Source organism: Globicephala melas, chromosome 14, assembly GCF_963455315.2.
Source record: "Globicephala melas chromosome 14, mGloMel1.2, whole genome shotgun sequence".
NCBI lineage: Eukaryota > Metazoa > Chordata > Mammalia > Artiodactyla > Delphinidae > Globicephala > Globicephala melas.
Genome location: NC_083327.1, coordinates 85,005,488 through 85,021,518, shown reverse-complemented (window position 1 = coordinate 85,021,518; position 16,031 = coordinate 85,005,488). Strand labels below are relative to the sequence as shown.

At 37.3% G+C, this 16,031-nt stretch overlaps 1 protein-coding gene across 4 annotated transcripts in view; it reads left to right on the top strand.

Moving 5' to 3' along the window:
* The window catches only part of PDE10A (phosphodiesterase 10A), a 584,018-nt gene that overhangs the window by 542,255 nt on the left and 25,732 nt on the right, over positions 1–16,031 (top strand). For all 4 annotated transcript variants that reach the window (XM_060283260.1, XM_060283259.1, XM_060283262.1 and 1 more), the window contains one exon: positions 5,886–6,058. In XM_060283260.1, the coding sequence (XP_060139243.1) occupies positions 5,886–6,058 (173 nt within the window). The remainder of the gene's footprint in view (positions 1–5,885; positions 6,059–16,031) is intronic.

Sequence of the window (16,031 nt, the reverse complement as noted above, 5' to 3'; positions counted from 1 at the left end):
AGGTACATGGCTGCTGGATGGAATAAGATATAAACTGTGTGATACAGCAGTGATACAAAGCAGAAGGGGTGGAGAGGGTCTGACCCAGCCAAGGAAGACTTCTGGCAGGAAGACTTACTCCGTTTGCCGCCGTTGACAGTGGAGGTGGCACAGAGCAGTTTGTCGCATTTTCAGCAAACCCTCAGCCACGTGGGGGCTCTGTGTTCCATGATGCGGTGTTCCTAGAATGACCAGAGTATCATCACGGGGACTCAGGCAGTGAATTAAGTTCAGGCACGCTGCTGGCATCCACAGAGTTGTTGGAGGGTAGTTAGATTCCGAGTATTAGAGAAGGCATTTCAGTCACTGGTGGGGGGAACATAAGGGCACCTTTGTTCTTGTGTCTTTAGAGAGGTGAGGTTCTCAGCAGACGAATGGGATGGGAAGCTGGCTAGAAGAACCGTCATGGCCACAGGTTCAGCCCACCAGTTAAAATCTGAATCTGTATCCTGGCTTGACCAACACCACCTGTGTGAGCTGTGACAGGGAGAAACATAGGGGGCATAAACTCATGGCCCCATCTTCACGGGCAGGAGCATGGCGGAGGGCCCCTTCATTTTCTGGAAATCTCTAGAATCTGCCGACCGTACATGCTCACGATAGCTCCTCTGAGTTTTGCTTCTCAGATCCATCTAACTGCCTCGTGAAATTCGTTTCAGTAGCGAACGTATTTATTCACTGTCTCGCAGCTGCCAGCACATGTCTCAGGCCCGGGGGGACAGGGATAGCAAAAGCACAGATGCCTGTTGCGTCCACAGCTCCGCCCTCAAGCGGCTCTTCTTGCCGCTCCACCTGGCCGGCCTCCTGGGATCCCAGCCATCCTAACAGGCTGTGGCTCTCACGCCTGTGTGTCAGCCTGGGGCACCGTAAGGTTCTGTTTCCAAACGCTTGAACTCTGTTTGGCGTTCAGTGTGGCCACAATCGTGCTGAGTTACTTTACAGCTCCCGTGATGGTGCCTCCCTCACCCCACGGGCCAGTGACCCTGTTAGAGTCTTTCCCCCTCACCCTGCCCCCAGCTCCAGTCACCAAGCCCTGCCAGTTTGAAGTTTTGTCAGGACACCTCCAGACTTGACCAATTAAGGTGATATCCTTGGCCGAGAGTAAAATTTAATTTCAACATCCAGTTACTGAATTATCAGACAGAACAATATGTCATTACGTCACATGGAGCCCTCTGATAGGTCTGTCCGCCCAGTGGTCAGGGTAGGGAAGGGCTTCTCCTTCGGCGTCCTCATCTCCGCAGGCAGCCTTCAGCGCTCTGGCTGCACAGAGGATCGCAGTCCCGAACTATTCATCCTTTGGCAACGTGGCCAAAGAGGAGATAAAAAAATTCACCACGATGGTTAGAGATGGTTCCCCACGAGGCCTCCTCAAAGCTGTGTGTGTGTGGCTCTGTGTGTGTGTGTCTACAGACCACAGTCTCGTTAACCCGAATGCTGACTTTCAGTGTTGTTGCCACAATTACTTATGGGATAATCTGGGCGACTGGGGAAGCGTGGGGAAGAGGCCCCCTGTGTGACCACAGCAACCTCAGCAAACAGAAAGGGGAAGTATATTTAAAAGCTAACCTCAGTCCTTCACACACTAGCACAGAACTATTCACGGTACAGCACGGCAGGAGGGGTGTATGTTCGTTCACACTTGCCTTCACTTCCATCACAGGGAGAAAGATGCAGTGGGCAGTTCCACCCTCCCCACCCGCCCCCGCCCCGAGTGGGCAGTGGGAGGAGACTAAGTCAGGAATGAAGTAAGGAGAAGTGTGAAAGCATCTAGAGGAAAGATAGGCTCAGATTCTTAACTTTTGCTGAGCTGCCCCTTGTCTCAACATTGGGTCTCAGGACTGTTTTCCCGGTGACTGGGGCCAGGGGCTGTGTACAGGCCGTGAGGGGCATTCATAGGAGACAGAGTTCCCATTTGGCGCCTGTAGTGGATGCTGAACTCGCCCCTCTGAGCGTACAGTCTCCTACATGTCCATCAAGGACCTTTCCCGAGTGACATCCCAAATTCCGCCTTCATTAGACGTTGTCTGTTTGACTGACTTTTCCCCCAGTTTTTTTTTTTTTTTTTTCTTTTTCTTTTGCGGTACGCGGGCCTCTCACCGTTGCGGCCTCTCCCGTTGCGGAGCACAGGCTCCGGACGCGCAGGCTCAGCGGCCATGGCTCACGGGCCCAGCCGCTCCGCGGCATGTGGGATCCTCCCAGACCGGGGCACGAACCCGTGTCCCCTGCATCGGCAGGCGGACTCTCAACCACTGCGCCACCAGGGAAGCCCCTTTTTCCCCCATATTGATCACCACTTCCCCAAACTTGTGGTTCTCAAATTTATCTTCCAAATATATGTCTGAACATGTTATTCTCCTTTTTTTTTTTTTTTTTTTTTGTGGTACGTGGGCCTCTCACTGTTGTGGCCTCTCCTGCTGCGGAGCACAGGCTCCGGACGCACAGGCCCAGCGGCCATGGCTCACGGGCCCAGCCGCTCCGCGGCATGTGGGATCTTCCCGGACCGGGGCATGAAACCGTGTCCCCTGCATCGGCAGGCGGACTCTCAACCACTGCACCACCAGGGAAGCCCTGCATCCCGGCCTTTTTAAAAAACTTTTACTTTAGTTCTTACCATTTCTGTATTAAATTTGCCTCAGCTGCACGGAAGTGTCTGTGCTTCCAGCGAACGCTCAGGGTCTCATGCCTCCTCTGTTCCTCCACCGGTCCTTCAGAATTCATGTCGCCACCGAGAAGAGCGTCCCATGTGCTCCCGTGGTCTTCATTGACCTCATTCGTGGGGACCATGCTACTCTATTTTTTGTGTACCACTGAACAGCGAACGCCTTAAAAAAAATGAACTTACGTTGTTTAGGACCTTGGATATAGTAGCTACTAATATCCTTACCCAAAGTGAGACGCTACAGACTGAATATCTGCTCAATGAGACACACATTCCTCATTTTGTGGTGGGAAAGATACAGCTGTGGCAAGAAAGCAGTGCTCTAACAGTGAATCAGAACGCTGAGAATCCTTAGACCCATCATGTTTGAGAGTAGGAGGGACCTTAAGGACCATCCGCCTTAAAGACCTTAAAGTGTGTCCCCGATAAGTCTCTCAGCATCAGGACCGTTTCAGCGTTGTTTCTATTCTCTCGTACATATCTCACAAATCTTAGCTACTTAAGCAGCTGAGCCTTTACAAACAGAGCCCACTCGTAAGCTTTCACAGAGGTAAGAATTATATGCTCCTTACCTATTTTGGGACTTTAGAAACATTGCTGGGTATAAAATGCTTGTTATTTTATGCTTGATTGATACAACATGGGATCAACTGCCTTGAATTAATACAAACTTTAAACAGCGTAACCTGGAATATTAGTTATAATAAACTTATCAGTTGGTATATAAAAGCATCTTATTATTTTGTGAGGTTTTATTAGGTTGTTAACTAATGTGAAATTGGAGCTTTCAAAGCATTTTCAGCGTTTATCTGCTGTGCTTGGTTGCTGTATCTCCCTTATTGTCTTTTGTTTTGGTAGGAGCAAAGTGTTGATAAATATATACTATATTCTCTTGAAAGGAAGGGGCCATCTATTGTTTCTTTTTAATCACTTATTCCCTTTACTCTTGTAAAATGTTGAAGGAAGTAGTCCAGCTGTTCATTATAAAGGTTCACTGCTGAACTTTTCCACCTAGTTTCCCTTTAATATCGAAAAGTAAAGTAAAAAAAGAAATAATGAATCTGAAATAGCCAGCAGAATATACAGATCCTTTAAAATGGGTCTTACTTTGTCTTAGGTCGTGGACACTTTTGAGAATCTGATGAAAACACGTGTTTATGGATGCCACACTCAACGTACTATATACAGTTGTAGTGAGTTCATTGCTCTGTGGTCCCCAAGAGAATTTATAGAACCCAGGCTAAGAAGTCCCTATTTTAGAGAGGTTAAAACGTAAAATCCAACAGTATGTGAGAATATTTTATGTGCTATAATTTAATAGTTTGTTGGTGATAGAGAGAGTAAATCATATAAATATAGATCACACGTGATTCCTCTTCAGACGACCTGCCAAGAGCAGATGTGTGCATGCGTACCAGCCAAACACATCCAATGTGGAACATGTGTATGAGGGGGGGAGCCCAGGTCACAGAGCATTAAGTGCTGAAGCAGAGGCCAGCTGCTTTACTTGAGTTATGATCAAAGCAAAGCAGCTTTCTTAGCACAAGTCAGAGTCAAGATTTCTTTCTTGTAACTTTGTACAATACAAGTTTAGAGTTGAGGTTGAAAGGGGCTTGGAAGTTAATTACCTTCCCAGTGACTAAATCCCCACCCCTTGTCTCCCATCAGTTACTAACCAGCCTGTGTTTTGAATGTTTCCACAAACAGCATCCCATGCATAGTTCACCTGGTAACTCTGAACATTTAGATGGTTCTTCCTTGTGTTGAGCTGAAGTCCTGTCCTTATGATGTCCACCTCTTTGGCCCTATTGTATTTATGAAGGCTGCTTCAAGTGAGATCACCTTCCTAAAAATTACTGAAATAACCAGTTTATATAAGTACGGCAGTTTTTCTTTAGTCAAATAAAAATGTTGTTAATGCTTCAGCAAATACTTCGTTTCAATTAGATATCAAAGATGCATTTAAATGTTATAATTTGAAAGTGCAATCGTGTGTTTGAAAGTGCTTTATAACCTTAGAGCATTCTACAAACATGTCCTTACTATTATCATTGTCTGAAAAAGAACCAACTAGAACTAACTCCATTTATCATAGGATAATTTAAATATAAATATAATACCTTTAAAGTAAATAATACAGGAAGATTCTGATAACTGAAAATAAATGTGGCACATACAACCTTATTTCAGAGTAATAGGAAGCAGACGATATCTTAGTGAGATGTCTGATTTTGTAAAGAAATATACTTTAATAATTTCAAGTTTGTCATGTAATTTATCAGTCAATATATGTAGCTTAAGACAAGCGGGAACAATTAAAAATCAGTTTATAGTACAACTGTGTTGACTAATGAATCATTAAAAAATAATTGATGAACCCACAAATTGAATATCTACCTTTTTTCGTTTGAACAAAAATGACCCGTTTTAACCTCAACTACAAATAAAACTTAAAATCCCGAGGAAGAAATTATTGTAAAAAGTTTTTAAAAGATTCATATACAGAAGAATAATTATGAGAAAACAGAATTCAAATGACCAGTGTTTGGTCTTGTTTAGGGTGATGATCTGCTGGGTCCATCTCCCATGAGGACAGAAGACAGGATGGCCTTACAGTTTTTGCACCTCAGGGATTTGTGCTTTATGTAAAAGCATTCTTGCCTGTAGGGAGAGTTTTTAATATGCCTAAATTTTATGTTCAGGTCCTGGGACATTTTCTTCTATGATACAGAGAAAATAGTTTATTAATCATGAGGCTTGCGGAAGTGGACAAATATATAGATGACTTTTTAAGCCCATTAATTTCCAGTATAATGTGAAACTTACCGAAGTTCTTAATTAGTTTAAAAGGAAAAGTCTTTTACTTAAATATTTTGCATATTCCAGTCCTTTAATTCCTTACTAGAAATATCCCAAAACTAGGTGTATATTTAAATCACTGGGATTTTATGGTGGGAAATGTTACGTAGTTTAAATAGTTCATTGAAGTGGTAGCTTCATTGTTGTATCGTGAAGAGAAACCAAAACATTAATTTCATTAGTCATTTCAAACTATCCTTTTGTTCCCCCAAAACCTGTCCTGACCAAATGCCATTGACTGACTGTTGTTTCAAGTAACTGAAAATGTCATTAGATTGGAGCTTGTGCTTGTTATTGGTGGTGTTTATTTGTATTTTTTCCCTAGTTGGAGGGGCACAATATCTTCTCCACCCTGAGCTCCAGCGAATATGAACAGGTGCTTGAGATCATCCGCAAAGCCATCATTGCCACAGACCTTGCGTTATACTTTGGAAACAGGAAACAGTTGGAAGAGATGTACCAGACCGGATCGCTAAACCTTAATAATCAATCACATAGGTAAAAATAATTTTTGAAAGTTTATTAGCCCAGGAAGTGTCATTTGGAATAAATTTATATTTAAAAACAAAAATGTAATTTGGCATAAATTTATATTTGAAAAAAGAAATGTAAAAAGAATTTATGTGGTTTTTTTTGTTTGTTTTATGTGCACTTTATATTTACTTTGGATATTTCGTTTTGACAAGATTGCTGACAATGTATTGTGAAGGTCACTAAAACATGAATTAGAATTGAAACTGGTCACATAGGAATGGGTACTTTTAAAGGGAAGTCATTTTCCAAGAGGCCTCTCCTTGAATTTATCACAGTCCAGCGTTTGGTCATTGACCTCACAGACTCAAAAGCAAATGAAAATGGATTCATCAGAATCCAGATCTTATTAACCAAGCCAATGCGATTGATCTATAAAACCTGAATTCCATTTTATTGATCTGCAAGCATACATTCTAGTTATAAGCATCAGAATATTGGCATTCAGCGTGGTCACAATCCTTCAGGAAGCCAAGTGGCAATCCAAGGTTGGTTTGAACATGAGGTCAGAACAGAGAGAATGAGATTCCTTAAATGTTCTAATGCATCAGGCTAAGGTAGTTTGATTCCTTTTTTTCTGAGAAGGCGTGACTTGCCCGCTGGTTTCAGAAATGTATCACGTGTTTTCATCGTGCACCTGTCCACCCATCTGTCCATTAGAGCTCAGTCCACTGGCTAAAACCCCTCTTGGCCTCGCCGGTGTGTAGGTGGTTACCACCAGCTTTTCTTTGTAGGACTTTCCTTTGGCTGTTTCCATGTCTGACTAGGTCCATCTTAAGTGATGCCGTCTTTATCTTTAGATTTGGGAACGCTTGTTTATTGGTTCATCCTAGTCTTGGTGAAGTTGAATCTATTCTTTTTTGCTCAGATGCTTTGTGTATCTCCTCTATGATCCATTAAGGTACTGATCATAACATTTCTTTCTAGAGAAATCTGCTTTCAGTTCTTAGAAGCAGTTCACTCAGGTACCCCAAACACAACACATTAGGTCTACAAATGACTAGAGACAGATAAGTAATAAATAAAGTTGACCTCTTCAAGAATATGATCATCAGAGTTTTTATGGGGAACCTTCTTTGAGGAAAAAAATATACATCTTAATTTTACAGAGGGCAGTCTGGACACATTGCCAGCACCCTCCCAGGGATGGCAGAAGGGTCAGTGTCATGCAGGACAACACACCCTCTTCTGCCTGCAGCCCAAGGGATGCGTGCGATTTAAAGTCTTCATGTCTGTAGAAATGGGAGTTTATCCACGGTTCTCTTTCTTATGGCAATGGTAAGACTGGAGAAATACGCACTGGGTTAAGGTATCCTTTGGCTGAAAACTCTGTGTATACATGGTTTTTAAGTTATAAATAAGAGTCATGTAAGTAGGAACAAGTTTCTTGCATATGATTTTAGCAAAATGATTACAATAATGATATTCTTATAAAATAGAAAATTTAAAAATCTAATTGCAAGTAATATTATACTTGGTGCTTAATGCACATGCACATGTTAGTGGTGTATACTGTATAGTTATGATGATTAAATCACTTTAAAGGTGTTGCATATTTGTTTTAAGAATTCAAAGAGTGCAGGTATATACAAGAAAAACAATAATAGAGTCGGCCGTGGGTGTTCGTTCCCGGAGCCCCTGCAGGTACCAGAATACGGGTATTACGTCCCTTGTATAAAATGGCCCTGGACGATGAATAGGGTCACTCTTCCGTCTGCACAGAGCGGATGAGAGACCCGGCGGTCCGCTGGGTCCTGTTCTGCAGAACCAATAGAACCATGCATTCTCCTCTGTTTATTCTAAGCTGTTTATATGCACAAACATGCATCTTTAAACAAAAACATGATTACAGGCCTTCCTCGGTATCCACAGAGAATGTGTTCCAGGACACCACCTGCATAACAAAATCAGTGGATGTTCAAGTCCCTAAATCCCTTCGTCGGCCCTCGGCCCTCGTGTCCGTAGGTTCCGCCTGTACAGGTTGAAGCAACATAGTACAGGATCCGAGGTCAGTTGACTCTGCGGATGCAGGACCCACAGATGAGCAGGGCCGACGGTATACCAGATGCTTGCCTATTTTTAAGAGTTATGTGACATCACGTAGTATGGAGGACTAGCTAAAGGCTCACTAAACCTTCCTCCTATTGATAAGATGTTTCTAGAATTTTGCACCATAAATAATTCTGCAATAAACTCTTATAAAGTCATCTACTGTCCTTTAAAAATATATATCACATTGCATACGGTGCTAGAAATGTAGATACATGTTAAATTTTCTAAAAGGACGGTAGAAATTCACACTTCTCCTCACATAGGGTGAAAACTGTTTCTCTTTAAGTATGCCATTCTCTGACAACTCCCTGCATTAAAGATCTTTTCATGTTTGTTGACTTTGTTCCTACTTCTGTTTGTTCACAACTTTTGTGTAATTTTTGTTGAATTCTTTACTTTTTTTATAAATCAGTTTTCATTCTATATTTTTGTTAAGGATGTTAACATTTTCTCTGTTATGTGTTACACACATTTTCTTAGGTGCTTTTCAAAAGTTTTGTTTAGATTTTATTTTAAATACAAAGAAATTTAATTTCTTGAAGCCAAATCTTTCATTTGTTTTTATCAAATCTGGTTTCCTGTCTTGCTTATGAAGACCTCCCCTATCCTCAAAGTAATATAAATTGTACTTAAAATTTTCTTTGCATATTAATGCTTCTGGAGTTATACTTTTTATGAACATAACTTTATTTCTTCCTGATGAGTTGAATCAATACCATTTAATTAACAATCTATTTTCTTCCACTGAATTGAATTGAAGTTTCATATAAATTCAAATACTTCTTTGGACTCCTTAAGCCATGTAATTGTTAATTATCTAATCCTCGACTGTGATCATACTGTTTTGATTATTGTAACTATGTTGAAATTTATCATACATACCTGGTAAAATAATCTTCATCTTTCATTTACTTTCCGAAAACTTCATGGAAATTGTTACTTAGTAAATGCATTTTTTACATTTTTATAAGGAAAATTTCAAACTTAAGAAAAGTAGAAATTATACTAAAATGTATACTCATACCCACATTCAAGAATTATTAACATTTTAACGTATTTTTTGCCTTTATTTTTTGACTGTGCCACTTCCTTGTAGATTATAGACATCATGACCCTTTATTTCCTTCATAGTGAAAACTTAAAAAAGAAAAAGAATATTTTATCGTGTTTGTTTTCAATTAAAAATATCCACATTGGGATTTTGATTGCAGTTATATCGCATTTATTTCTTCACTTGTAAATGAGAGTATATTGGCTTCTCATCCAAAAGCATTGACATGACTTTTTAGTTTTGGATAACATTTTATATAGTTTATTTACACAGATCCTATCTTTTTTTAGTTAAATTATACTGGTCACGTTATAAATGTTATCACTTGTGAATGTGTTTTTTCCAGTTTTTAATGGAAATACAATTTCCAGTATAAAAAAGTTATGAATTTCTATATATTTCTCAATTTTGCTTCATGTTTTTAGAAACTGTTATTAGGTGCTTATACATTTGTGTATTTGTTATGTCTTCTCTATGATTTATCCTCTTGTAACTATGAAATTCTCTTTTTATTCTGTTAATACTTCTTGCCTTAAAGTTTTCTGTGTCTAATAGCCACAGCAGCTTTCTTATGCTTACTTATTGGCATGTCATATTCTTTTCCAATCCTTTACTGTTACCCTATCTGCATCCTTATATTTTAAATGTGTCTTGTAATCAGCAGTAGTTGAGACTTTCAGTGGTTGCTTCCTTTAGGACTGTCAGTTCGTTTGCCTTTAATGTAATTATATTTATGTTTGTCTCATTATCTTGTTTGTTTTCTCTTTAACCCTTTGTTCTTTGTCCTTCCTTTCCTGTCTTCACTGGAGTTAATGAAATGTTTCCTTTGTTGCTGTGTTCTATATCTTCTATTGGTTTTTATTGTTACGCTTGTATGTTTTCAAGTGGTTGCTCTTGAGTTTACATGAATCTGCATTTTTCAGTCCACCTTGAATTAATATTACTCCATTTCTGTACAATGTAACAACCTTAAAAAGACAGAATCCAGTTATGCCCAGTTTTGTCTTTTATGCTGTTGTTGTTAAATATTATACTGCTACATATGTTGTATACACCACCAAGGTTGCTAATACTTTAAATTAAATAGTTAATAGATTATTAAAGAATTTTTTACAAAGAAAAAGATAATCTGTCATATTTTCTCATATATATACCATTTCCAATGCTTTGCATTCATTTGTGTAGATCCAGATTTCCGTCTGGTAACTGTTTTACCTCAGTCCAGACAGCAGATTCTTTCAGCCTTAGTTTATCGCCTTTATTTTGGCTTCACTTTTCCAAGATATTTTTGCTGGATTTAGGATTTTGAGTTGACAGGCTTTCTTTCAGCATTTTTAAAATGTTATTCGGTTGTCTTCTGACCTCCATCTTTTTCTTTTTTCCCTGATGAGAAGTCAGCAGTCATGCTTATTGTTATTCTCCTGTATGCAGCGTGTCTTTTTATTTAAGATGTTCTCTATATCCTTGGTTTTTCAGCACTTTGTTTATAATGTGCCTCAGTTTCCTCCTTGTACTTGTCCTTCTTGAGTTCCTCTGAGGTTTCTGGGTCTCTGGGCTGCTGATTACAGGAAAACGTAGTAAAGTTTTAACCATTTTTCTTCAAATATTTTTTTCTGTCAACCCGTTATTTTTCTTCTGCAACTCTAATTGCACATGTGACAGATCACTTAATACTGTCTTACAGGTTATTAGGGCTCTGAACTGTTTTTTCAGTCATTTTTCCTCCCTGGGCCTCCCTGGGTAATTTGGTATGATTCGCCTTTAATTTCAATGATCCTTTCTAATGTTCTCTCCAATCTGTTGTCCATTCCATCCAGTGATTTATTTTATGTATTGTGTTTGTCAGTTCTGAGATTTATTTGGGGTTCATTTTTATAGCTTCTGTGTCTCTTTTAAAATTCCTGTCTCTTCACCCATTGTATCCAAGTATATATTTTCCTGAGATTCTTTAGTATATCTATCAGTTACTTAACAATGCTTGTCTTCATTTCCACTAACTGAGTCCTCTGTGGGTCTTTTTTTGTTGACTTTTTTTTTTTTCTGAGTCATGGAACACATTTTTCTTTTTCTTTAGATGTCTAGTAATTTTTTAATTTATATGCTACATTGTGGATAGTATGTATTCTCTGTTATCTTTCTGGAGCCTGTTATCCTTCTCTGAAGATAATTGACTTTTATTCTAGTGGCCAGTTAAATTTCTCATGGATTATCCTAAATTTATGGATATGTGCCTTAAGCATTTTTTGTGTGGTTCTGTTTCTGTTTTGGCCTTGGTCCTTAGGTCCAGCCAAGGATTTGAGGGGAATATGAATGCATATTTGGGGACTATCGCCTTTGTGGCTCTCTCCTGTCCAGGATTTTTCTCCTCAAATTCCATGTGCTCTGACAGCCCAGATGCTAACCTCTCCACCATACTGTGACTTTTTGGGAGCCTCTAAATGTCTCATACCCCAACTGAGCCATAATCTTAGCAGAAAAGCTAATAACTGTGGATTATGCCCAAAGGTTTTGAACTCCTTTCAGTTTCTGCCTGCTTTTACGTACTCAATTGCCTTCAATGAGTTGTTTTTAAATTTTGTTCAGAATTTATTCCGTCATTACTAGAACTCTAAAAATGTGTTTTCTAGCAATTTTATTATGTTTTCTGTGTCAGTTGAAAATATTAATCTCTTGGATTTTCTAGGCGTACTTTCACATCATCTACAGTTAAATATCATTCGTTCCACTTTTCTGATATCGATACCTATTTTGCTTTCTCATCTGACTGTATAATTAGAACCTACAAAACAGTATTGCATTATGGTGAAAAAGCAAGTATATCTAATATGTGTTTGATTTTAATTGTAGTGATTTTAGATTTTAATTTTTTGTGTGATTTTTTTGGTAAATTATTTTCATCTGGTATGAGTTTTTTTCTTCATTTCTTGTTTATATTACTTTTTATTAGGAATTTTATCAAATTCATATTTCAGTGATAATATGATTTTCCTAATTTCTGTGTTATTGATTTCTTATTTTATTAATAGATTTGTAAATTTCCTAATTTTGTGCTACCACTGAGTTCCTTGTACTCTAGTTTCCCATGGAATTACTTTTTTAATATACTAAGGAAGTCAATTTTTGCTTTTTTTTTTTTAGCAAGTGTATGTCAAATCCATTAATTGACATGTAGTTGTTTTTCTGTATGGTATCATAATTTGCTATTAAGATTATGATAGTTATGAAATTAAATTTCTCTCTGGTCTAGAAGGGTTTAAATAACTAAAGATATCCATTTGGGGAAGTTTAAATTATATTTATTTGTAAAACCATTACAGTCTGGCACATTTTTTTAATGGAAGATCTTTAACAAACTTTTTAATGTCTTTTGTGGTTTGAGGTAATTGTTTTGGTTTTTCCATTTTATTTCACCTCTTGGTCAACTTATTTTGCTAGAAAATCATTTTTCCTTTAGACTTTCAAATTCACATAAAATATTTACACAAATTATTCTCACTTAAAATTTATTTATCTTACTATATCTGTAGTTATCTAATTTTCAGTATTTTTATTTCTCCCTTTGTTTCTTAATCAAATTTGTCCTTTCATTTTAATTATTCCTTTTTTACAAACTTTTTAAAAATTTATCATTTCTTTCTTGTGTGTTTGCTCTTTCATTAATTTTTTTTTTTTTTTTTCGGTACGCGGGCCTCTCACTGCTGCAGCCCCTCCCGCCACGGAGCACAGGCTCCGGACGCTCAGGCCCAGTGGCCACGGCCCACGGGCCCAGCCTCTCCGCAGCATGCGGGATCCTCCCAGACCGGAGCACGAACCCGCGTCCCTTGCATCGGCAGGCGGACTCCCAACCACTGCGCCACCAGGGAAGCCCTCTTTCATTCATTTTAACTTTTATTTTTATACCTTCTTTGTACCTTAGTTGTTCCTTTTCTTATTTCTCAAATTTCATAACAAAACATATATATGTATTATTATCTGACTACTAATTGAACTGTACCCTGCAAGTTTTTGATGAAGCATTCTTCTTTTTCTTAGTTTTTAGATAATTTTCATTTCTGTTTCCATTTCCTCATTGATGTAGAGGTTAATTTAAAGGAATTTCCTAATTTCCAAGTACTTCGGGTATTTGCTTACTTTTTGTTTTGTTTCTAAGGGTGCTACTTTGGATCCTTAGAAAAGGATCCAAAAGAGAATATGACGTATGAATTCTCATATATATCTTCTAATTTTTTATAAGATAAACGAGTGATTAAAGCAAAAATAATAATTGTACTAAGGTGAGGTTTATAGCATATGTAGAGATTAAATATATGAAAACAATCGCACAAAGAATGAGGGGTACCTAGAATTATAGCGTTATAAGGTTCTTATGTTTGTGAAGGGTGAGAGTGAAGTGCTAAGTGGAACAGTATTAAATTTATGTGTGTGTTATAAGTATGTATATTGTAATGTATAGAAACCATGAAAAAATAAAAGTATAGCTTTTTTTAAAGAAAGGAAAAACGAATAATAAAAAGTACATTTTATTAGCCCACAATGCAGCAAACGGAAAGCAAATATGAAGACAGTAGACTTGAACCCAATCAAACTAACAATTAAACGTAAATGGATTAATACCTCAATTGAAAACCAAAAATTATCAGACTTGATAAAATAACAAGACTTAATTATATGTTATATAAGAAATACACACTCTAAATAGGAAGACTCAGATAGGTTGAAAGTAAAATGATGAGAGAAGATATAGCATGCAGACACCTTAAAAAAGCTGCGTGGCTGTAGTAGTATCAAACGAAGTCGTTTTGAAGGCAGAATACTGTGAGCCAGTAAGAGGGATAATTCACCACGACAGAAGGGTCAACGCATAGAGAGAAATAACACTGCAAAACGTGCGCGCGCACCTAATTAACAGAGCTGCAAAACACATGAAGGAAAATCTCACAGAACAGAAAAGGAAACTAAACAAAACCATAGTTCAAGAGTTTTACATTTTTCTTTAAGTAATTTATAGAGCAAGTACATAAAAATCTAAGGCAAAGGAAAAATCGACACTGTCAACATAACCTATTTTATATACACTGAACACTAAAAAATGACTACACAGTCTTTTCAACTGCAATGGAATATTTATAAGCTAGACTGTGTGCTGGTACCTAAAATAAATCTCAATAAATTTCAAAAGATCGGATTCATAGAATATTTTTTATTGTGATGGAAATAAAAATCACAATAACCTATGTAGAAAAGCCCTACGTATGTGGAAATTAAACAACACCCCTCTAAATAACTCATGTATCAAAGAAGAAACAACAAAGGAAATAAGAGAATATTTCAAACTGAATGATAGGGAAAACAAACTATCACAATTTGTAGGATTCAGCTAGAAGTTTATTTTTAAATGCCTGTGTTAGTCAGTGTGTTAAGATGACACCTTAAGCAGCTAGAAAAAGAAGAGTAAATTAAACCCTAACTTGAAATGAATAATCAAGAGAGGAGCAGAGCAATAAAATGGAGAGCAGCAAACAACAGAGGAAACCAATGATGCCAATAGTCGGTGCCTTGAAAATATTACTAAAATGTATAAACCCCCAGCAAGCCTAAGTAAGGAAAAAGGAGAAAATACCAATCACCAATACTAAGAGTAACAGAGAGGATATTGTTACAGAATATGGGCAGAAAGAGGCAGTAAGAGATTATTATAAATAATTTTATGCTAATTTCAAACAGTTAAAAATGGAATAATTCCTTGAAAATTACAACTTACTGTACATGAACCAAGATGAAACAGAAAATCTGAATATCCCCTTAAAGAAATTCTATCCTTAAACAGAAAATTCTCCGGGACCTCATGGTTTCACTTGTGAATTCTATCAGACGTTTATGGAAGAAATAATATCACTCTTACACAAAATGTTACTGAAAATGAGACTACTACTTACCACTTTATTTTATGAAGCCTGAATAGTACTGATACCAAAAGCTGACAAACACGTTACAAAAACAGTAAATTAAGGATCTATATTGATTGACATGTATGCACTGCTATACTTAAAAGAAAATGCCTTTCCATAAAAAAATAAAGATCTATATTCCTTATGGACATAGATCCAATTCATAACAAAGTATAACAAATTCAGTCACATATTCAAAAGACAATATAACGAATGGATTTTATCTCAGGGATAGAAAAGTGGTTTAACCATTTGCTAATTAATATAATTCACAGTAATGGAACAAAGAAGAAACACCATATGATCATAGCCAGTGCATTATACTGAAAATAAGTAAATAAATCAACAAATAAAGTTAGAAAGGAAAAAGTAAATCCGTCTTTATTTTTAAATCACATGGCATCTACTAAAAAATTCCGCAGGAATCTCCAAAAAAATCTACTAGAATTAATAAGTGACTTTAGCAAGTTCACAGGATACATTTAAAAATTAATTTAGTTTATATATGAATATTAATTGGAAATTCAAATTAAAGCAATTCCATTTGCAATGTCATTTAAGAAATAAATTTAACAAATGATATAAAATCATTTAAAAATAAATTTAGCAAATGATAAAATACATAACATTTCCTGAGAGAAATAAAGAATACTAAACGACTGGAGAGATGTATCATGATTATGAATTGCAACCCTCAATATTGCTATCGATTCTCTACAAACATTCCTCCAAAACTGCGATTCTAGTCAGAATATCCACAGGCTACTTTTTGTAGAAAGTGACAAACTGACCTCAAATTTATCTAGAAATACAAAAGACCTAGAATAGTCAAGGCAATTTTGACAAAGCAGAGACAAATTGGAGGACTTATACTATCTGATTTCAAGAC